General features: G+C 45.2%; 1 protein-coding gene across 1 annotated transcript in view; it reads left to right on the top strand.

Moving 5' to 3' along the window:
• Positions 1 to 21,143, top strand: part of SUCLA2 (succinate-CoA ligase ADP-forming subunit beta) — a 498,521-nt gene that overhangs the window by 415,818 nt on the left and 61,560 nt on the right. The window contains exon 9 of the mRNA XM_078657329.1: positions 14,647 to 14,767. Within this exon, the coding sequence (XP_078513455.1) occupies positions 14,647 to 14,767 (121 nt within the window). The remainder of the gene's footprint in view (positions 1 to 14,646; positions 14,768 to 21,143) is intronic.

The raw sequence follows: 21,143 nt of genomic DNA, 5'->3' as shown, positions 1-21,143 counted from the left end.
ACTTTGATCTAAATCTATATTCTGAAATGGTGACTGGCTAAAAAGTGTAGACTTACAGCAAGGTGTAGTAGTGAATTCACATGTGAGTAAATCTGCACATGTATATCTACCTTTATGAATAGGCCCCTTATATCTTAAGTTCTTTCCTTGTAATGTCTAGCTTTGTTTTTTGTGGATTGATTTTCTCCTGCTGCATGCAAAATCCGTGCATTTCTTGAGCTTCCTTCTACCATGCAAGTTATGATGACGAATCTCTTGTGAAATAGATGGTGGAGGTATTGGAGTATAAGCGCATATAGATGTGATGCTTTTAACTGAGTTGCCGGAGCATTGATTTGAACCTCCTGCCCCCACATTACCTGATGGCATCAGGCTTTCCTGGACCTCTAGATCAGGATGGTGCACTTTTTGATATTCTTTTGGGTGAGTTCATCTCTGATCCTGTGAGGCATATTGTAAAGACTGCTTATTTCCAGCACTGGAATAGAATTTATGTAAGAAAGTATAATGTCCCAGTAGAGAAATGTCAATTCTAGTCTGCTTCCAGAGAGCTGATAGCCGTCTCTTTTTTTTCATTCAATTTGTTTATTCGTTTTTCATTAGTCTTCTTAGGCAGAGCAGTTACAAAATACAGTGAAAATATATATATATCAAGTGATGACATTTCCAAAGATTTTGAGGTACAAGTAACATATAATGCAGTAGCATAGGAATCAATAGAATTATTTCCTCTGTAAAGGGCCTATTGCATCCATACCTACTTACAACACAGTGTATCTGTAATAGAGATCCAATGCTGGGTATTACAGTCAACAATAGGAAAAAGGAATTGGTAAGTAAACGTTGAACAAGCGTGTTGCATCTTGGATTATGTTATTATAAACAGTGGGGTTGGGGAGCGGTAAGGTAGGTAAGGTGGGGAAGTATGGTAACATGTGGAGTGGGATTAGTGGATAAACAGGAAAGGGGAATCCAAACGAACGACAAACTCAGCCCTCATGTCTATCCAGATTCCTGACATGGCAGTACTTGGCATTTCATTTCTTGGATACGATCTACAACAGTATTGTATATTAAGCGATATGTGTTTGTATATACATAACTATGGAAAGTGAGGTTGGCGACACCTGGGATTCTATGCCCTCTTGAAGGGAGGCTTGAGGGTCTGATAGGATATTATCATCCCAGTTGGAGAAGATTGGGTACTTGCATATGCTCGGATTATCTTCCTTGCGTGATGCCACTCCCTCTGCCCTAGCCCATACAACTATTGAGGGCCACCAGGCCTCTAACACTGGGGGTTTCCTGGGATTTCCAATGCCTTGTGATGAAGTGCTTCGCAACCAGTAGGCCCAGGTCAAGAAATCGGGAAGTGGCTCTGTGCTTCTTGTCTCTGTAGTGGAGTCCTATAAGGCAAGTCGCCCAGGTGTGGACAACTTAGCGCTTCATGCATGCGGAGAGGAAATGCGTCACTCTTTGCCAAAAGTGTGTCAGGGGCATCCACCAGGTTGTAGCATGGTCAATCTATGTTGGTTTTATGAGAATCACAAGTAATTTTGTTTGGGGTCAAGTATGCTCGATTTATAATGTAGAATTGAATTAGCCCAAATCTATTGATTCGGGTAACATGAGTTGGGCTCACCAGGAGTGCGGTCCACTCTTTTGCCTTGTATGGGCGTTTCATGTCCATCTCCCAATGGCCCTGCTGTGATGTCAGTGTAGTAGCAGCGTGTGTGCCAAGTGAGCCCAATAGCCAGCGGGTAAGGTGGCTTCCCGTGCCCATAACATGGAGAAACTGCACTGTAAGATGTGTTTTGAGCTCGTGCGAGATATCTCCCCGGGTGTGTGTTTGTGTCCCCACTAGTGCATGGTATAGAAGAAAGTGGTTTGTTGGCAGGCCGTCTTCTGCTGCCAGCATCTTGTATTGAAGGATGTTGCCTTCCCAGTAAAGGTCACCTACTATATGAACAACCGCTTCGTGCCAGACCATCATTTCCATCACTGTGGTGACCATTTGCCGTCTTGGCATGCCAATTACTGGTATTGCAGGGGCATAAGGCACGATGGCTTTTGTAAGGAAAAGGCTTTGGGGGAAACAGCGGTAGGGAACATGTAATAGTGTGGGCTTTGGCAATGGTGATTTGGCACATGGGTGAAACGGGCGCTGCAGTATAGCTTGCAGAGTCTAGGCTGGTATGTCTATGGTGGTATCCGCAAGCTGCAGTCCCGCAACCGAGCGAGCCATTCACTGTAGTTGATGCCAGATAGTGTTCGTAACTAGGCACTGCAATTCTATCCTGCTCCATAGATAGATAAAGTGTTTATAAGGCCCCTCTGCTGCAGGATTTGCTCCAGAGAAAACCACAAATTGTATTTTCAAAGCATCTGAAGAAGAGGGTGAGGGGGGAACGATGAGTGGTAAATTGGTGAAATAATAGATTAGACCGGGAAGCACCACCACTTTCAGGAGTACTATGCGTCCCGCAACAGTTAGGGAAAGCATATTCCCGAACAACATTTTGATTTGCCGGAAAGCAACTGCTCAAGTGAGATTCCTGTCGAACAAGTCCATCCTGTTTTGGAAACTTAAATACCTAGGTATCGAAACATGATTGCCTGCCCGTTGGGTAGGGGCATAGGGGGAACAAACAGGACTTCGCTCAGTTCACACAAAAGCCTGAGAGTTGTGCTAATTGATGCAGTGTTTGTGTGACCTCATGGGGGATAGAGTGGGCGCCCCTCATATAAAGGAGTAAGTCGTTGGTGTACAACGATATCGTGTGAGCGCCATCCCACATAGGTATTCCCTAGATTTCACCCTGCATGCGTACAGCAAGGGCCAGGAGCTCCACGAGTGGGGTGGGGGTAGATGGAGCCCTGTCTGGTTCCCTTGTGTATAGGTACTGGGTCAGAGACCAGGTTTCCTACCCTGACCCAAGCCATCGGGTGAGCTTGCAGGAGTCTCACCAGACAAATGTAGCGAGGTCCCACTCCATATTTCAATAGGACTGCAAATAGAAAATCCCATTCCAGTGAATCAAATGCTTTCTCGAGTTCAAGGACCAGACCACTAGAGCGAGGCCATTTAGCTGGAGCAAAATGGAGCAGACAGAAAAAATGGCGGTGGTTGAGGGAGGTGTTGCGACCTGGGATAAAGCTGTTCTGGTGTGGGTGGATCAAGGCAGGTTTCAGCAGAGCCAATCGGTCAACGAGCACCCTAGCCAGGATTTTATAATCTGTGTTCAGTAATGCCTGCAGCTTGTACGAACCCAGAGCAATGTGATCCCCCTTCGGCTTGGGAAGGGAGACGAGAATGGCCTCATAGTGAGTCGGGCAATTTGAAGGACGCAAGTGTTTCTTCATATACAGTCTGCAATTTGAGGACCGAGTGTTCTGTGGAAGCCTTGTAGAATTTGGCTGGTAATCAGTCAGGTTCCTCCGACTTGCCGGTAGCTAGCGTTTATATGGCTTCTTTTTATCTCATATGGAGTAATGAGGTCGTCTAGTTCCATCCTCTGTTCTTTTGTGAGATGGGGGAATGGCAGCTTGGAAGGGAAGGTATCCATGCCGGGGGCAGATCCTTCTCCTACCTGGTGGCCAAAACATGGAACTCCCTCCCCATCCACCTTCGACTGACCCAGGATCATCTCGCCTTCAGGAGACGACTCAAGACCTGGCTGTTCGAGCAGTAGCGGACCCCTTCCCCCAAGCGCCTTGAGACCCCCCCGGGTGAGTAGCGCGCTATACAAGTGTTATGATTGATTGATTGATTGATGTCTTGCGGGGTAGCAGTGAGTGTTGATTGGTATGAGGCGGTGTACTGGTTGCACATTTCAGTATGCATTTCCTGCTGTGTATAAAAGAGATTGCCATTGGCTGATCTTAACACTACTATGGGGCAATGTGGCTGCTCCTGTTGTATCAGCCATGCCAGTTGGGGGCCCGAGCAGTCCGCTGCCGCATGTGTGCTTGCTGAGCGGGCATCATGGATGAGGCATTCCAGCAATGCAACATGGATGTCCCGCATTCGCTCAAGTGCAGCTTGTATCGTGAACTATGTGCTGCACAGGTATCCAGGTCTAGAAGGTAGTGTTGGGTGCGGGCCAGATCACCTTCCACCTGTCACCTCATCCCGCCCCTTGTACCCAGGCAGTGACCCCTGAGCATCACCTTCAATGCATCCCATTCCACTGAGGGCGGCAAAGCTGTATCAGTGTTCAACTTGAAGTATTCTTCGATTGCAGTGCCTAAGGATGTCCGGAATGGGGGGGTCATCCAGGGTGCCTGTCTGTGGGCGCCAGGTAGGAGTTAAAGGGGGCCCAGTGCTCCACGTGATTTGCTGGTATTGGGGGTTATGGTCTGAATGAGTGCGCCCTAAATAATCAGTTTGTGTGATGGTTGGCAGATAAAGGTTGCTGAGCAATTGGTCAAACCAAAAACTTAATTTCGGGGGGGGGGGGGGGGGGGGGGGGATAAAATGAATACGCCTTGGTCTGGGGATTACGCATACGCCGGACATCAGCTAGCTGCCAGTGGTGGACCCACTCTTATAGCAGCAGTTCATTAGAAGTGGCGATGGTACGCAGCAGAGGAGGAAAAGAGCGGCCAAGGTCAGTGCTAAGGACACTGTTAAAGTCTCCCCCAGAAGCCACGGCAATCCACTCTGTCTGGGTAAGACATTCGATAATGTGTAAAAATGCGGGCTGATCTGTGTTGGGGGCATATATATTCCCTAAAAGGATGGACCAGCCGTCCAGTCTGTCTCTAGCGAAAATGTAGCAGCCCTCTGTGTCCGCGACCACCTCCTCAGAATGGCAGGGGTTCCCGGACAAACCCATCTCAACACTCCACGGGCATTGGAGGAAAAGTCTGTGGCATAGACATGTCCCCTTCACCTGCGCTGTAGCCTGGATGCCTCTAGTTAAACAAAGTGGTATGTCTGTATCAGTGATACATGTGGAGCCTTGCGCTCAAGATAATAGTAGACAGCGTATCTGTAGGTGGATTTTGCATACCATGCACACTCCAAAATATGATGTTAACGGTGGTAATTGCAAATCGGGGGAGGTGGGTGGGTTACTATAGCTTCCGGGATGGTACCCGGGCCAGCCAGTAATGTGAGAAGCGATGTGTGCGAATGTGCGAGGAAAATGGGGCTGAGACAAATAACAAATAAAACAAGAAAACAATTCAAGAGCCACATAATACCAAAAGAGCAGGTCCAGTATGAATCTACTGAAACTTGTGTCTAACATATGCTAGAACTGTAAATTAATATGTGCTAGAGTAGGGGACCTCTGGGCTCGGATAAGAGACATCCCACAATGATTTAAGGGAGGGTGCGTCTTTTCTAATAATAGAGACCCTGGTTGGCATCAGCCATATTGGTGCAGTGAGCCCATTCCTGCAGCCCTCCACCGCCCGCTAGCTTCTCCCGTATAACAACAGTAGCAGCAGCCCAAGCAAGTATATTCACTGAAAGATGAAGAGCACTAACAAAAATGACAGCCAAACACTGCAGCAAAGCCCCTCACTCCCATGCAATATCGTTCAGGAAATTACTCAAATCTGTAACATGCAATTCAAACCAGATCCACAGATGTTTGCAAGGTTACATCCGGCATGGTCTTTGGTCCAGTCCCAGAGGGCCAGTTGACCATGGAGTTCTTATTGTTCCAGGCCTGTGTTGAGTCATCTCCTTGATCAGAGGTTATCGTGGGGTTTTGGATCTGTGTTGCTCTCTGTATAGCGTGATGTCTCTCAGATATAATTTGTTCTAGATCTGGGAATGCTTTGAGTCTGGGTGATGGGATTCTGCGTCAGCGGTGGCCCAGGCATTTTGAGTGTTCTGCAACATGGTGTACCTGACCTGTTCCGCGGGTCGCGGAGGCAAGTGTTCGGAAAGAAGCCTATGAGTCCCAGGTACAGTGCAGTGTGTCAAAAAAACATGTTTTCCCTTCTGCCAACACCTGTAGCCTGACTGGGAGCAGTAGATCCACTTCATGTAATCTCTGCTTGTCTGCTAGTAAGGAGCCACGCTGGAGTTGTACAATGGTAGTATAGTCTGGGAAGAATGATACACATGTATTTCCCACTCTTATGTCCGGCCTTTTGCGGGTTTCCTGCAGTATGGAATCTGTCACAGTAGTACAATAAGTGGAAGATTAGCAGTCAGGGGTTTGCGCCCGGGAACAGGTTTTCTAGTCGGGACTATGTGTGCGTGCTCTATGGAAAAAATGTTGTAATATTGCTTCCCCAAGTAAAAAGCTCCCTAACCATATTTTGACATATTGTATTGCGTCTTGTCCCTCCTCACCCTCCGAAAGTCTGATGAGCCGGATAGTATTTTGTCTGGAGCGACCTTCCGTATCCTCCACTCACGCTTCCAGGGTTTATATTCATACTTGCCAATTTTGCTGGTTGATTCCATTTGTCGGTTGGTTGGCTAAATATCAGATAGTGCTTATCTATTCCTTTCACCAGCTTTCGATGATCAGCATGAGGTCAGCCACCACGCTATTGATTTTCGATTCTCTATGGCCTTGAACATCACATCAAGTTTATACTGCCTTAGTCTGACTGATTGGGCGAGGTGGTGCCTGTAGCCATGGAGAATCGCGATGTTGACCTTGAGTTATTTCGTAGATGCCCCATGGTGGCAGTCTCCAGAATCAGGAGAGCAAATGTTAGGTAACATGAACAGCAGGCCCCCTTGCAGGTGTTTTGTTTTGCAGTTCCCACACTGCAGCACAAGCAGCCTTGTAATTTCAGTCAGGTTCAGTCAAAATTGCCACATAAGCTCAATATGGCTCGGCCTGCAACGCAAGATGGTCTTATTGTCTGTCAGGCTGGAGGTGGAGGGAGGTATTGAGTTATTTGGTGACGGCCAGAGTCCATCGTCGATAATTCATGCATCATTCAGCCAGGTCCGGGAGCATGGATCCACCATCAATCGGGCCACCCCTGCTGTTCAGATGAGGGAAGTTCGAAGGTGTTAGGTAGTTTTTTACTAAGTCAGTAATCCACTGGTGTAAGTGTGATTAAATTGCAGGATCCCACAGGGGACTTTGATGTGGTTAAAGTAGGCAGGTGGACTTCCAGTAGCATGTCAGGTAAGTGAGAATTGAGGAAGCTCTAGGCAACAGCTTCAGGCATGAAAGCTCCTTGCTTGCGTGGTCGATGTACACTTTTTGGCCCACTTGCAGATGCTCGCTTGTGCCTCAGGATCGCAGCACAAACAGCCTGGGACTGTCCAGTGTTTTAGAAGGCTGGCTTAGTACATGGTGCACACTTATTTAAGTGAAGCACCTTGCGCTAATCCAGACAACTCTTATGGTGATTTTTAGTTGTCTTCGACAACGATAGAAAGCTCTCTAAGTGATAGCTGTGGAGAGCAGCTTTCAGGCTTAGTCCAGAAGGAGTATTAAGCAGCTTGTTTTACCAGAACTAATCATATAGTATAGGTTAAACGAAAAAGAACCACACAATATAGTTATAAAAATACTTATATGTAGTATATACACTTACTAAGACATTGGTATATCTCCAACCCAGGGATATCAAACAATACACACAATATTTCAAAAGGAAAAAGGCAAGTAAGCACAAATAAAGAGTGGTCTCCAAGGGGAGACCAAACCATATACTAAAGAAGAGGAATATGAACTGCGACCAAAGTCGAGACTTGACCCAAATAACTCCAAAGACCTGGGGACCCAAGGAACCACCCAAGGTAAGTCCCCAGGAACCCCATGGACTGTGTGCAGAATGTAAGCACAGCAGCATACTCCATGCAAGTCAATGGGTATGTCGCAGTTGCAGTTTTGAAGAAGGACCTTTCCCAGTGGATTCTGAAGAAATTCTGTGGAAGATAGAAGGTTAGAGAGTCACTCCAAAGGAGGATACCCCAGGAGCCAGGATACCTACACCAGGGAAGCCGTATGCATAGTTGCGACGTGATGCAGGAAACTGCCGCAGGCGACAATGGAGGATTTCAGTGAAGATGCCACTGGGAAAGAAGGTGCAAGGGTCCATTGGAATCCAAGGATGGATTCTTGAAGAGAAGTAACTGCAAGCAGAGGGTACAGAGTCTATGCCACTCGGGAGTGACCAGGAGGCACGGAAGACAAATGACCACTGATGACGGAAGATTAAATAGTGTTGATGGTGACCTTGTCGATGCAGCTGTGAGGAGCTGGCGATGGTCTGGAAGACCAAGAGCCGTTCACAAGCTGTCCCATGTCGGAAGTGGAGAACCAAGAGGTCAGTGTCACTGCGGTAGCACCAACAAGCCTTGGCAGCAGCAATAGACATGGTAAACGAAGACGGTGCAGTGTCTGGACCAGCAAGATCCAGGAGACTAACCAAGTGCTGGAGGGTTAGAGCAGGCCCAAGCAAGCAGGGGAGCCCTCTGAAGCCAAAGAAGACCCTCAAGAGGACCCACAGGCTGAAGGAACAGGAGTCACAAGAGGACCTTGAGCAGCTCACCAAAGATACAGGCCCACGGTGCAGAGGATGCGTTGTGGACTAAGATCTCGGCAGGAAGAGATGCTGGAGGCTGAATCTTCTTGTAGCCTAAAGATCTCTGGAGGACAGTCAACAAGCCTTGGCAACGGCAAGTCAACATGGTGCACAGGGGTGCTGCTCCAGCGGTTCCGACAAGGGATACCGGTTTCAAACTTGCTGAGAAGACAGTGCAGGCCTCGAGGGAGTTGCAGAACCACCACCTGTGTTGCTGAGCCTTTTGAATTCCATGGGACGTCAGGAGCAGCAGACCGGTCAACTTAGTTATGGTGCCTGCAGATGCAGGGGGGGTTACTCCTTCACTCCAAGGGAGATTACTTTGGGTGTCCTTGATGCCCACAGGCCTAGAAAAGAACCTGGATGAAGTGCAGGCACAGACTACACAGAAGACTAGCAGAACAACGAGACCAGGAGCATCAGGATTCTTCCTTGATGCAGTCTCAGTTCCCAAAGTGAAGTCCTCCAAAGTGCCTAGATGGTAGAAGTAAAAGTGATTTTGGATCTGAATCTTGTCCCATGACAAATCTGAAGAGCCACCTACAAGTAAGCCCTTAAGTACCCTAAGGAAAGTGTTAGGACGATTCAGGGGTCCCTCCCAGATCAGGGGCTGGACAGAGAGAAGGATACTCCCATGGCTTCTGCCCAGTTTCGCTCCAGAGCAGGAGCTAATGGCTCCCTGAACTGGTTCCAACTGGAGTATGCAAAGGGGGCACCAAATGTACCTTCCAAAGCAGTCTGGTGGCGCTGGCAAGCACCCCAGCCCAATGCACCTCCCTATTGTTATACCTTGCTCAGCTCAGCAGCTGGAAGGCAGAATCATGTCTGTGGTCGGTAGCAGCACTAGCTTGCTTTTAGACCCTGGAAGGCTGGTACCGGGAATACAGGGGGTGAGGGGGTGGTTCCCTAGGACTGCCCCCCAGTACATGGGATCCTACTTTTAACACTGGAATCTGTGTTTGGGTAGTATTCCAAACATGACCGGTTTTGGTGCAGCCAATATATAGTTAGACATCTCCTAATTGACTTGATGTCCACTATATGTATTAAATGGCTGACTGCACTTACAAAGCCTGGAGAATCGACTCTGGAGATTGTATGGGTTGTCCTCGTCATGCAGGGCACCCTCACAGTTATAACTTAGCAACCTGCCTTCAGGATTGAAAGGCATGCCTTATTGGTGACTTATAGGTTTTAAGTGATGTGACCTCAGATATAAGTTAATCTGTTGTGAGTGGTGCTAGCACCAGCTCACACAGGATGAAGTGGCAGGCCTGTAGACCCAGTTTGAGTGGTCTCTCATGGTTGGCATAATACATGCTGCAGCCCATGGGAGACCCCTGGTGTACCTAAGCCCTGTGTACCTTAGTACCATATACTAGGGACTTGGAAGGATACACCAGTAGTTAATTGGGTAGGTACTAAAGTACTTACCATAGTCGAATTTAGGGAGATGGGGAGAGCGCACAGTGACTTGGGTCCTGATTAGCAGGATCCCAGTCAGACTAGTCAGAAAACAGAATAACACCAGCAAAAAGTGGGGGTAACCATGAAAGCAGATCCTACTTTCCTAGAAGAGTTCACGGTGAGGGGGGGATGGGGCACGAACACCACTTATCTGGACTCTAGTGAGAGGTCGCCGTTGGTGCCTCTGTGACAGTTCACATTGATCTTGGTGTTGTTACTACTTTGAGTACTGGTCACTAGGCAAGAGGATTGTGCAGGTCTATGCTACAATCATCAGTACAGGAGTGGAGCGCGTTTCATGTCAGTGTGTGTTTCCTGTGTGTTTCAGGTGGAAGATCGGTGGCGCGCTGCGCAGTTTCCCCAAAGATGCCTGTTCAGGCCGTGTAGGTGTTACGGTGCTGCTGATAAAGGCTGCAGCCAAGGTGGGCAAAGGTGTGGCAGGACCCGCGCAGCATCAACACGTACAGTTCTGGGGTGGGGGGGGAGGGGGTGTGGTGGGTTGCTGGGGGTGGCGCGCTAGGGCCTAAGATCACAGTTGCTGGCCAGGGTCTGCTGTTCGCGTCTTATAAGCTGCAATGCTCCTCAAGCATTGGGAGTGGGACAGCCCATTTTTTCCGGCCAGATGCTTAGTCTCCAATCCAGGCCAGCCAGGCGTCAGGCCATGGTGCTGCGACTGTTCCCTGCATGGTGTGCCTAATGATAAAAGTCGGGCCCTCCCTGAGGCGCGGTCCCCCGCGCCTACAATCAGTGCTCAGGGGAGTCCCACTACACCGCTGCTGTGCTCTCCTCTTTCCGCGCCTCGCACAGGGAGAGGCCTGCTGGAACGCTGGAGCCAGGCTGCGTGGCCTTACCTCTTAGTCCATGGTCTATGACCGGTCATTGGCAACATGCAGGCTTTCCCGGAGCCGCAATCCACTGTGTGAGAAGTCTGGCTGCAAGGTTTGCCAGCGGCTCTGCCCTACTCTTCCTTGGCTTCTCGGCTCCACTGTGGGCACCTCCCACCACCACGTAGGGTTTCACCATCCTCAGGCCTCATCTCCACCGATGCCCCTTGCAATCCTTTGTAGCCCCTCAACCAAAACTTGTGCATGGGGATCAATGCTACAGCACTGTGGGGGCCACTACACATGCAGATGTCCCTGATTTTTTTTTATTGCCATATATATTTTAACTTTATAGTACAATAACATTGAAATGGCCATAACTGCCAAGTGAGAATATTGCAGCAAACATATGACATGTCTTGAGCATCGATGACATGAGTACACTGTGTCGGATATGGTGTAGAGAAGTCATCCACAACAACGGTTCACTTGCGAGGTAGTGTGAGCGAGCGCACAGCCCTGGTGCTGCACATTGTGATGCTATATTATGCATGATAGTGTGTAGTAATAAATGGTGGGAAGAGGGTACAACATAATTTGGACAAAATAACTTGACTGGGGGAGTGGGGGTAACCGCCCATGACCTAAGGCCCTGAAGTGTAGTGATGACTAAGGAACTGCTTTTGTAGCGCTTAAAGACCTCATGACTCAGCGAAGCGTGTAAGGTGTGTGAGGCTGCCCCTTTTAAGGCATTGTTCTAGTGGGAGTGGAGCACCCTCTTGGCGCTGAGGCGACCTCCCTGTTTCTCTGCGTGTCTGCTGCAGGCATGACCGACTCCCGCAATTCAATCACCATACCCCCCAATCTGCAGCAGTAGGGAACCTGCGAAGTCTCAGTAAGTCCTCCCTCTGCAGTGTCATGCCCCCTGTCCTGGCCCAAGTGAGCATAGAGTGGTGCCAGGCCAGCCTCTGAGATGCCGCCGGATTTTTCCATCTTTTGGGAATTAGACGCTTTGCAGTGATTAAACCCAGATCTAAGAATCTTGCAGTGGCTTTGTGCTTTTTACTCCTTTTGAAAAGGTGTAAAATATACACTTCCCAATGGAAGGGAGCTATACGCCTGGTGCAGTGGGATAAGGCGGCTGCAACCTCTCTCCAGTACTCCCCTAAGGCAAGGCAATGCCAGAGCATGTGTAGGAGGTCTGCGTTGGTCAGGCGACACCTGGGACATGCAGAGTCCTCCCTCTGAAAAAACGTATTTATCTGAGCGGGAGAAAGGTACGCACGATGGAGTATTAAATATTGGATCTACTGGAAGCGCTGGTTGCAAGGGACACTTGTAGGGCCTTCTAGTATAGCCCTCCATTCCCTCTCCGTTCGGGGGTGACCTAGGTCTTCCTCCCAGTGTTGTCTCAGGGGAGTCAGTGATATCGCAGTGTGCTGGCAGAGTGAGGATGCGAACCAGAATATAAAGCGTCTCCCTGTGCCCGTTACGTGTAGATATTGCCACAGGTGGCATGTGGGAGGTTCTGTCGCTAAATTGCCCAACCCAGCTGAAAGCGAAACTCTGAGTGTGCGGTGCATTAGGAATTGCCCCGGAGGCAGACAGTCACCTAAGATACGATCTGCATAGGGGATTAGGGCACCATCCCTAAAAAGGTCCCCCGTGTCATGAATGTCCACAGTCCCCACCTACATAATTCAGCCTCTGTGACATATAACCCACCCTTTGGTAATCCTAGAAGAGGGATAGCAGGAGCATACGGTGTGGTAGCACGAGTGATGTATACGTTTCTGCGATAGCTTTGGAGCACTATGGAGAGCAAAAAGGAGTCCGCCTTCCTGGGCCTAGCGCATGGGTGAAACAATTGAAGCAAGTCACGAAGGGTCATGAGAGGTTGCAGAGTGGTGGTGTCTGTTGGATGTTGCGATGCCAGCCATCTGGCTATCCATTGCAGCTGAGCTGCTAAGAAATAGTGTTGAAAATTAGGCATTGCCAGTTCGCCTTGTCCAGCCTGAAGATATAACTTCCTCATGGAGACTCTATGCCTAGAGTTGCCCCAGAGAAAATCCCTAACCTCTTGCGAATGTCGCTGATAATTGCCAGATAAAGGGATGTGGTGCAGAGGCTTTATTAGAGTAAATCCGCCATCGTAGCCTCTCTAGCCACGGCCGCCCTCCCCCTTCCCCCTCTACAGCTGTCTCTTTAATGCTAATTTTCTCTTAAGCATTCAAAAATGGATGACTGTCTATTAACCGCTTCTTAGAGGGTTTTTTATTGCCCTGACGAGGTAGGGACAGTAGTGAATCAAGTACTCACTCCTAATTACAGCATAAAACCATAGCTGCCACATCTTTGGAACACCATTGGTGGTGTGGGTAAGAAACAGCATGGCAAACAGACTGTGCTTGGTGCCTGAAGCTGAGGACATTCAAGTACAGTTTTTTTTTTCATTGGAGGATCAGGACAACCAGTGTACGGGGCAGTGTTTGGGAGATTGGTCGGCAGTGCCTCCAGATATGAAATATCGCTGGGGTGACATAAAAGGATAGCCATAGAAGGGATTGCTTGTTACAGTGTTAAACTAAAGAAAGCAAGTAAAATAAAATGCTGCAAAATATAGTTTGATTCCTACAAATTTGTACCACAAAGCTGATGATCAATTCAGCAGTATCTTAGAGGGCCTATAAAGCATTTGTCTTTTATTATATCTAACTATTATATATTGAATGCAAATGTGTGTTTAAGCTTTAAGAAACAGAATTGAATGAAGAAGTGAGACTTCTGCTTGGACTCCCTAAGACATGCTTTGGCTATTTTTTGGAGGATTACCTTCCATGTGATCGCCGTCCAGATAGGTTTAACCTTATGCTTCGGCTACATCTGCAAAAAAATAGGATTTATATTCAACTGCAGTTTTTTTACTTTTTTGCACAATGTGTTTGTCTCTTTCATTTGCGTCTTTTTACCCAGAGTTGTTCCACTGATCCTGAATGAGCACCAGAAGTCTGTAGTGCAGGAAGCGATTCTCTTCCACCTACCTGGTCTACTACAACACTTTGTGTCTTGGCCTTCCCACAGCTCTAGTAACTTGTTTCAGATAATGTATAATAGTGCTGCCAGACTTCCTCTGGCTCTGCACTGGCTCCCTCTACAGAAGCGTTCAGTTATACAATCTCTGTTTTAGTTGTAGGTCAGAATGTATTTATCCTGTTTTCTGGAAAAAAATGTAAAAAGTGCCTATTTGCTTAGATACAGCCAATTTACAGCGTATTCCATCTCATTAAGCACTGGGACTCCTTAGTAGTGTATTTAGCACGTTATACAAATATTTCATTCGAAATATTTCATTAAGCTGCATTATTTTGGATGCCTGCAGACGCTTCTTTCGGAAATGCTGCAGTAATTAAGCCTGGCATTTACGGCAGTTAAGACAGTTTTTTTTTTCATGTTTTCAAGTGGCTAGAGGGAGTAACAGTTAAAGTATATTCATCTGGCAAAAACACAACCACCAGAACCTTCCCCACCTTCTCCTGCAGGTCACCCTGCCTTCTTTGTGTTCATAAAAGCTCATGGCCAGCAATCTTGCTAAACAATAAGGCTCATTTAAAACAAGCACTGTCTTTCAACCTTGAATGCAATTGCCCAGTCAGTGGACTTGAACTTGGGTGAAGGTAGAAACGGGCTACAGAATGGAAATAATGAGGTCAACATGCTTCTTTGTTCCTATGATCTTATGCTGTCTTTTTGTCTGGGTCTGGAAGGACTTCTCATTAAATAAAAGTGCACAGTGTGAATTTATAACGTAAATGTAAAATTATGATTTTATTCACAGGTCCAAGCCATTCTGGTGAATATTTTTGGCGGCATCATGCGTTGCGATGTTATTGCACAGGGTATCATAATTGCTGTGAAAGACTTGGAGCTGAGGATACCCATTGTTGTTCGACTGCAAGGTACGTTATTTTATTTCAAAACACTCTAAGTTGTCTGTAGTTCATTTTGTTCTTTGAAGTCTGTCAGTTTAGATCGATACATCTAGCATTTGAAAGTTGAGCCCATTATGCTCAAATACTTTCAATATAAATAAGCATGGTATGTAGGCTCTCATGAGAGGAGATGATTGTAGATATGATTTTTTTACAGAATTTGGCAGACACACATTTTTGTGACCTTTGAAATATACAGTTTTGTGTACCTGCTTAAACAATGGGGAGCCAGTTTCACGTGAAGGCCGCCCGCTGGATAGTGTTAATGGTGCCTATCTTCAAAGCGAACTGTCACAATGTCAAGGAACAGGAACCTTGGGTTTTCTTTTGACATATGGAATTGAAAACAACTTCTCAAACCTAGTACTGTACGAGATGGGGGTCTCCAACTACTAAATTAGTTCCCAAAAAGTGTTCGCAGGAAGGGGCAGACTCCCTCGAAATTAGGAATGCTTTGGTAGGTTTAGATGGAACAAACATGCTAAGATTGAGAGGTTTTCTGTGGTATTTTAGAGCAAAAAGCACGTTGGGTGCCTCTAGGCACAACGACTACAGCTCTTTTGAACCATGATTAGGAAGGAGTGTTTGTAGGAACTTGATGCAAGTCGGTTTTGGGTCACTGATCGATAGTATGATAGCTCCACTTTTAAAAACCTCTTCTGTGTTCACTGGCCCTTCACAACCTACTTGGAACATTGAAGTCGTGCTGTATGCTGCAAAAGGAGCTAGTATTGACTGCCAGCAGCACATAAAAAGAATGTTTTGCCTCTGATTTGAATGGTTGTGCCGAAGACTCGTCCACAAATGGGCAAGCCAATTTCCCTATCTGTTCTTTGGGTCTAATTGGACTCCTCTGAAGCATTTCACAAGGGCATCAGGTGAATGTATGCACCACATACGTACCTTCTGCAGCACAGATTTTGAAAAAACAATGTTACCTCCTTTTAAACCAATGCAAATAGCCTCTTTAAGACATTATCATTCTTTGTTTAATAATTAACATTTTTCAGCGAAGTATACATGTAACAGATCAATAACAGCACCCAGCAGATGGTTGTCAGTGGATAGACCATATCGGAGTCAAACGTCTTACCGCCCAAGACACAAAAGTTGCATGGAGTGAGGCATTGCAATCAATTATGAGACAACATGCCACAGTGAATCAGGCAAGGTACCTGATGCATGTGGTAGATCACAGAGAATCATGCCCCCTCTAAATCATAATGTCATTTCTTTTCCTGGCCACAGATCGCTGCAAATTTAGGAGGTCATCTCCGAACTTTCTATGCATTTTTTTTTAATGGCATGCACCAATCCATGCCCCTGTTCCTACTCCATATAGGTTACTTTGATCAGGATGAGTGCCTTCTTTTCTAGCAATGTACATTTTTAGCGTCACACTCTGAGCGTTAAGATTGGAACTGTGTCTAGGCAAGTAAATATTAGGTATTTTCTGGATATCTATTTAGTGTCACAATTTCTTTTCCCACAAAATTTGGAGTTCTGTACACACCCAAATTGATTGTAGAAAGTTGAACTTTTCTAGACATTTCCAGATAGTAATTACTTCTTTAATTATGATGCTTCTGAAAGTATGTTACTTCCTTTATATCGGAAGGGTCATAATGTACAATATGGTAACGAGAAAACCTATTTGGCAAAATTAGCAGGATTTTTTTTGTTTTGTCTTACATGTTTCGGAAAGCCTGTTACCAGGGGAACAATTATTAAATGGATTGTTCAAACCATTCAATTATGTTACTCTTTTAAAAATAACAATCTCTAATCAGCAGAAATGTGTAGAGTTGGTGCTACATGGACATCATTATATACTAATATCGAAGCAACAGTAGGGCAAACAGTGATAAAGCATTAGCTATTACACACACTTAATCTCACAAAGTGGTTCATGCGCCAGAAGGTAAATAGTACTTAACTATAACAAAAGATTTGCAAGTTGTGACTGTTGCAGGTTCACAAGACACACTCCTGCCTCCTATGGTGTGGACCCTCTTTTTCTCAAGGTTCACATTCAGTAAATTGTCCTGGTCTCCAGAAGGATGGAAGTAGCCTGGTTTACGGAGGGAAGGAAAGCATATGGGTATCTGCCATCCTGTTCTTCAGTCTACAGATACCTGGAATTTGACAGGCCTGCCAGAAAAGCTTTTGTATGGTATAAAGGAGCTGTATTCCGAACCATTAAGAATCAATAGACCCATACAGCTAAATGTATAACAATGTGTGTTTATTATATCTAATATATATCAAACGTTTACGTTTATTACCATAATAATGGGCAGCTCAGCAGTAATGATTATTATTAATGTGAATAAAATATAAAACCCAAAAATTATTCATCATGCATCCCTAATCAGTTAGTTTTAGAAACTCTCTTTGTATTGCCACATTAGGTTATTCTTCTTCTTTGTTTGCAAGCTACACCCCACTTGTCTGCTGTAGACCACGTGGTATTCAGTATTGAGTTTCCACAGGAAATATTCCTCTCCGCATCTATTTCCTCCTTATCAGGGAGGGCATTTTTTCCTTTCCCTCCTTAGCATCTTTATGCAGCTGGAGGAATCCTATGTTGTGGGTATTACACCATTTAGATGAAAATACAGCTTTCATTTGACGCCTGTGGAAGCTTTAGTACATGTTACATTGTTACCATCATTATTGGAGAAACTTGAGCAGTCTCGGTGTCATTCTGCAGGAAGGGTTTTTACCTTCCAGTTGAGTAGTACAGAAATACAAAGATTCCCTTTCCATTTGAAGGCCTGTGACAATGTTGCATGCACAGGAAAAATAAAAACGTATTGTACAGCAGAATCGACATGATAAAGGCCTCCCTTTATGGCCAATGTAAACTTATGACAAGTGAAAATATTCAAATGCTCAGACCATATAAATGCATGTAAAGGTCTATTAACATCGTAACTCATATAATATACAGGATCTTATAGCATGCATATAGAAGCATGGACCTACAGCCAGTCCCATCGCTCCCAGTGAAGACTAGTGCAAGTTTAATAAATGAAGGTATATAGTAAACTAAAATTAAGATCTTGTCCTGTGCTGTCAATTGAAAATGAAAATAAAAGATTGTAATTTATTTTGGCCTTCAGTAGACGTTTCAACGCATCATAGAGATTTGAGGTAGAGTTGATGCCAAAAATGAAGAAACAATTTCTGCATCAGAGGATTCTCACTGATAGTCATGAACATAGAATAGTCCTGCCTTCGTGTGGTGACCCCAAAACACCTCTCGCGCTCTCTCTCTCTCTCTCTCTCTCTCTCTCTCTCTCTCTCTCTCTCTCTCTCTCTCTCTCTCTCTCTCTCTCTCTCTCTCTCTCTCTCTCTCTCTCTCTCTCTCTCTCTCTCTCTCTCTCTCTCTCTCTCTCTCTCTCTCTCTCTCTCTCTCTCTCTCTCTCTCTCTCTCTCTCTCTCTCTCTCTCTCTCTCTCTCTCTCTCTATATATATATATATATATATATATATATATATATATATATATATATATATATATATATATATATGATCCTGTATACTATGAGTTACGATGTTATATATATATATATTCTTCTGACGTTGGAGGTAGGCACCTACAACTTGAACAGTGTGGTGACACCTCCATAAGTCTTTGACAGGCCAGCTTAAACTGGATTTTATCTGCAGAAACCTACAGCAGTATACATTTGATAATAAACCACATTGCAGCATTTAGTGTAGAAATGTGCCATATAATAAATGAAATAGCATAGCACCCTGCTGTAACTGCAGAGACATATGAAGGGAGTGGTGCCAATCAGATCAAATTGCATTCACTGCTCATATTATACACCGTTACTTTTAAAGAGCTAGCAGCTTCCATTACCCTCCATACAGTGTACTGACAGTTTGCCTCACAGTCTCATTTCTTTTTTCTTGCTTATGCTGACTGGATCTCAGAACACATCAGGGTAAGAAACCCATCCTTTTCATGAGGTTTTTTCTTCGGAAAGATATTTTCCCACTCAACATCTGTAGAAGACTTTGCCATCTTCTCTGATCACCAGGATAATTATTTATACAAAAATGGCGTAACATTTTGTGAACTACCCCTCCTGTGGGAGACAAAAAGCTTTTTCGGACTCAAATGACCCATGTGTGGTCTGTCTGCCTAACCCACATTCTGTGAAAGAGTGTTCCTTTTGTCAGAAAATGACAAAAAGAACCCTCAAAGATAGAGATGTAACTCGCCTGACAGGGAAGCTGGAGGAACTCATAGCTGCAGAGTAAGGAAGAAACAGAGGAAAGAGGGAGTTTCCTTCACTGCACTAGCATCTTCCCATGAAAAGGACCCAACCAGAATGCAATGCATAGAAAAAAGGCATAAAAGGCGTCATCACCTTTCAAAACACTTTTGCCATCCAAGGGAGCATCGGTTGAGGTAAACATTATGGGCACCAAAATGCTTGCCGTCAAAAAGATCAACGGCGATGCCCTTACATAAGATACTTTCTCTTCTTTGTCAGTATCCTTACTATCAAGGTTGACCCCCATCTACATCAACCGTGGCACTGTCAATACTGATATCAGCGACTCTGAGACACCACTATTCATCGTCGAGGCATCACCATCATACTATTCTTCAGCTCCAAGAATGTCAACATCGATGCATATGATGTCAAGACATTCGGAATTGTGAAATTAGATAGCATCAATGTAATCTATAACATCAGGAGATGGTCTTCAGCCTATAGAAAAGCCTGTTACCTCGAAGCGGCCAAGCCTATCACCCTAGCAGAAGACACTTTACAGGTTCCTGTTCATCCTTTAGAATTGCCACCTCTTAATGTACCATATCCTCAAGGAGGGCTTACATCTTCGGTTCCTTTGTCTCCAGAATTCCAAAGCTACCTTTGAACCCGAGATCAGCAGAACCAACGCCTCTTCCATCTACTCCTAATAGAGGTAAAAGGAGAAGATCTCCAACTTCAAGTCCATCTTTTTATGACACAGGAATGTCATATATTCCAACATCTCCTGCTTCCCCACGTACTTCACCAGATAATACTTTAACGTTTCAAGACGTACCCACCAGAGGGACAGCAACATCAAACATTCAAATAGAGGTCCCATGAATAAGAGTCTTTATCATCATCAAGGCTTTTCAGTCAAGGGCTTCTCCAAGACCCATACTTCCAATAGTCCCAGGATTCACAGAAGTGGAAGAAGAAAAATGCCTCTCTCCAGCCACTTTGTAGTCTGAAATACAAAGACTTCTAAAGAAGTATAACGCTTTATCTCCGACTAGAACCTAAACATGGTTCAGCGATTGTTTCTGCTGTGAAGAAGAAACATTTTCAGCTCCTGAAACATCTGTCATTAGGGAGCAAGAAAGCAAAAATATAGATATTAAGCAAAAAGATAGATGTTACGGGGAGAACTATTTGCGGTTCTGCCACAGTCCTCAAAACAGCGAGTGACTCTGCTCAATCAGGGAGATAGGACAGGGCACTGTGGGAAGCTTTGCAACATTTTGCAGATATCCTACCTAAAGAGAAGAAACCATATTTCCTAGAGATCCTAAATGAAGGACAACTTGTATGAAATCAAGTCTTAAGAACTGCTGTTGCTGCAAATTTGGCAGCTGCTAATTACTGTCATACCGTCGTATTGACTGGCTTAGTTTTACCACTTTCAACCAAATGTTTAACTCAAAATGTTAAATCTTCCATTCTCCAGATCCGTACTCTTTGGTCCTTGTTGGAAAATGGCCCTTTCTGTAAGGTCACCCTCAAACTTTATAACATCCTTCTGCAGTTTTTCTGATGTCGTTTTTGCTGGTATTAGCAATCTGAGCACTTTACTACTGCGATCAGTGCCAAAATGCATGTGTTCTCTGCTAAAACATGGTAACATTTGTTCATATCAAATTGGCATATTTAATTTATTTATAAGTCCCTAGTACTGTGCTCTACATGTGCCCAGGGACTGTAAATTAAATGCTACTAGTAGGCCTGCGCAATAAGGAACAGCGGTTCCTGTGGACCATGTGAAAAATATTTGAAAATTCTTAAACTCAAAGGCATATATTTTTATGGGAGGGAGAATCAAAAACATATACAGCTGAAGTTTTTAGGGTTTTTACTTATTTTTGCATTTCTTATAGTGAAGTATAATAAAAAAAAGCAATGTGCTCGGTGTCCTAAGTGAACTAGAACATAAAAAAAGGGAGGGGAAAGGTGACAATTTGTGAAATATAGTAGGTTTTCAGTTTGTACAAAAACGTCCACAGTTACTTATAAACAAAATATCCAAAGCCTTTTAACACAATAGTAAGGGCTGGAAAGTGGTTTGT

This window comes from Lissotriton helveticus, chromosome 8 (assembly GCF_964261635.1).
Source record: "Lissotriton helveticus chromosome 8, aLisHel1.1, whole genome shotgun sequence".
Classification (NCBI taxonomy): domain Eukaryota; kingdom Metazoa; phylum Chordata; class Amphibia; order Caudata; family Salamandridae; genus Lissotriton; species Lissotriton helveticus.
Note: the sequence above shows the minus strand (reverse complement) of the source record. Positions and strands in the feature narration are given on the sequence as shown.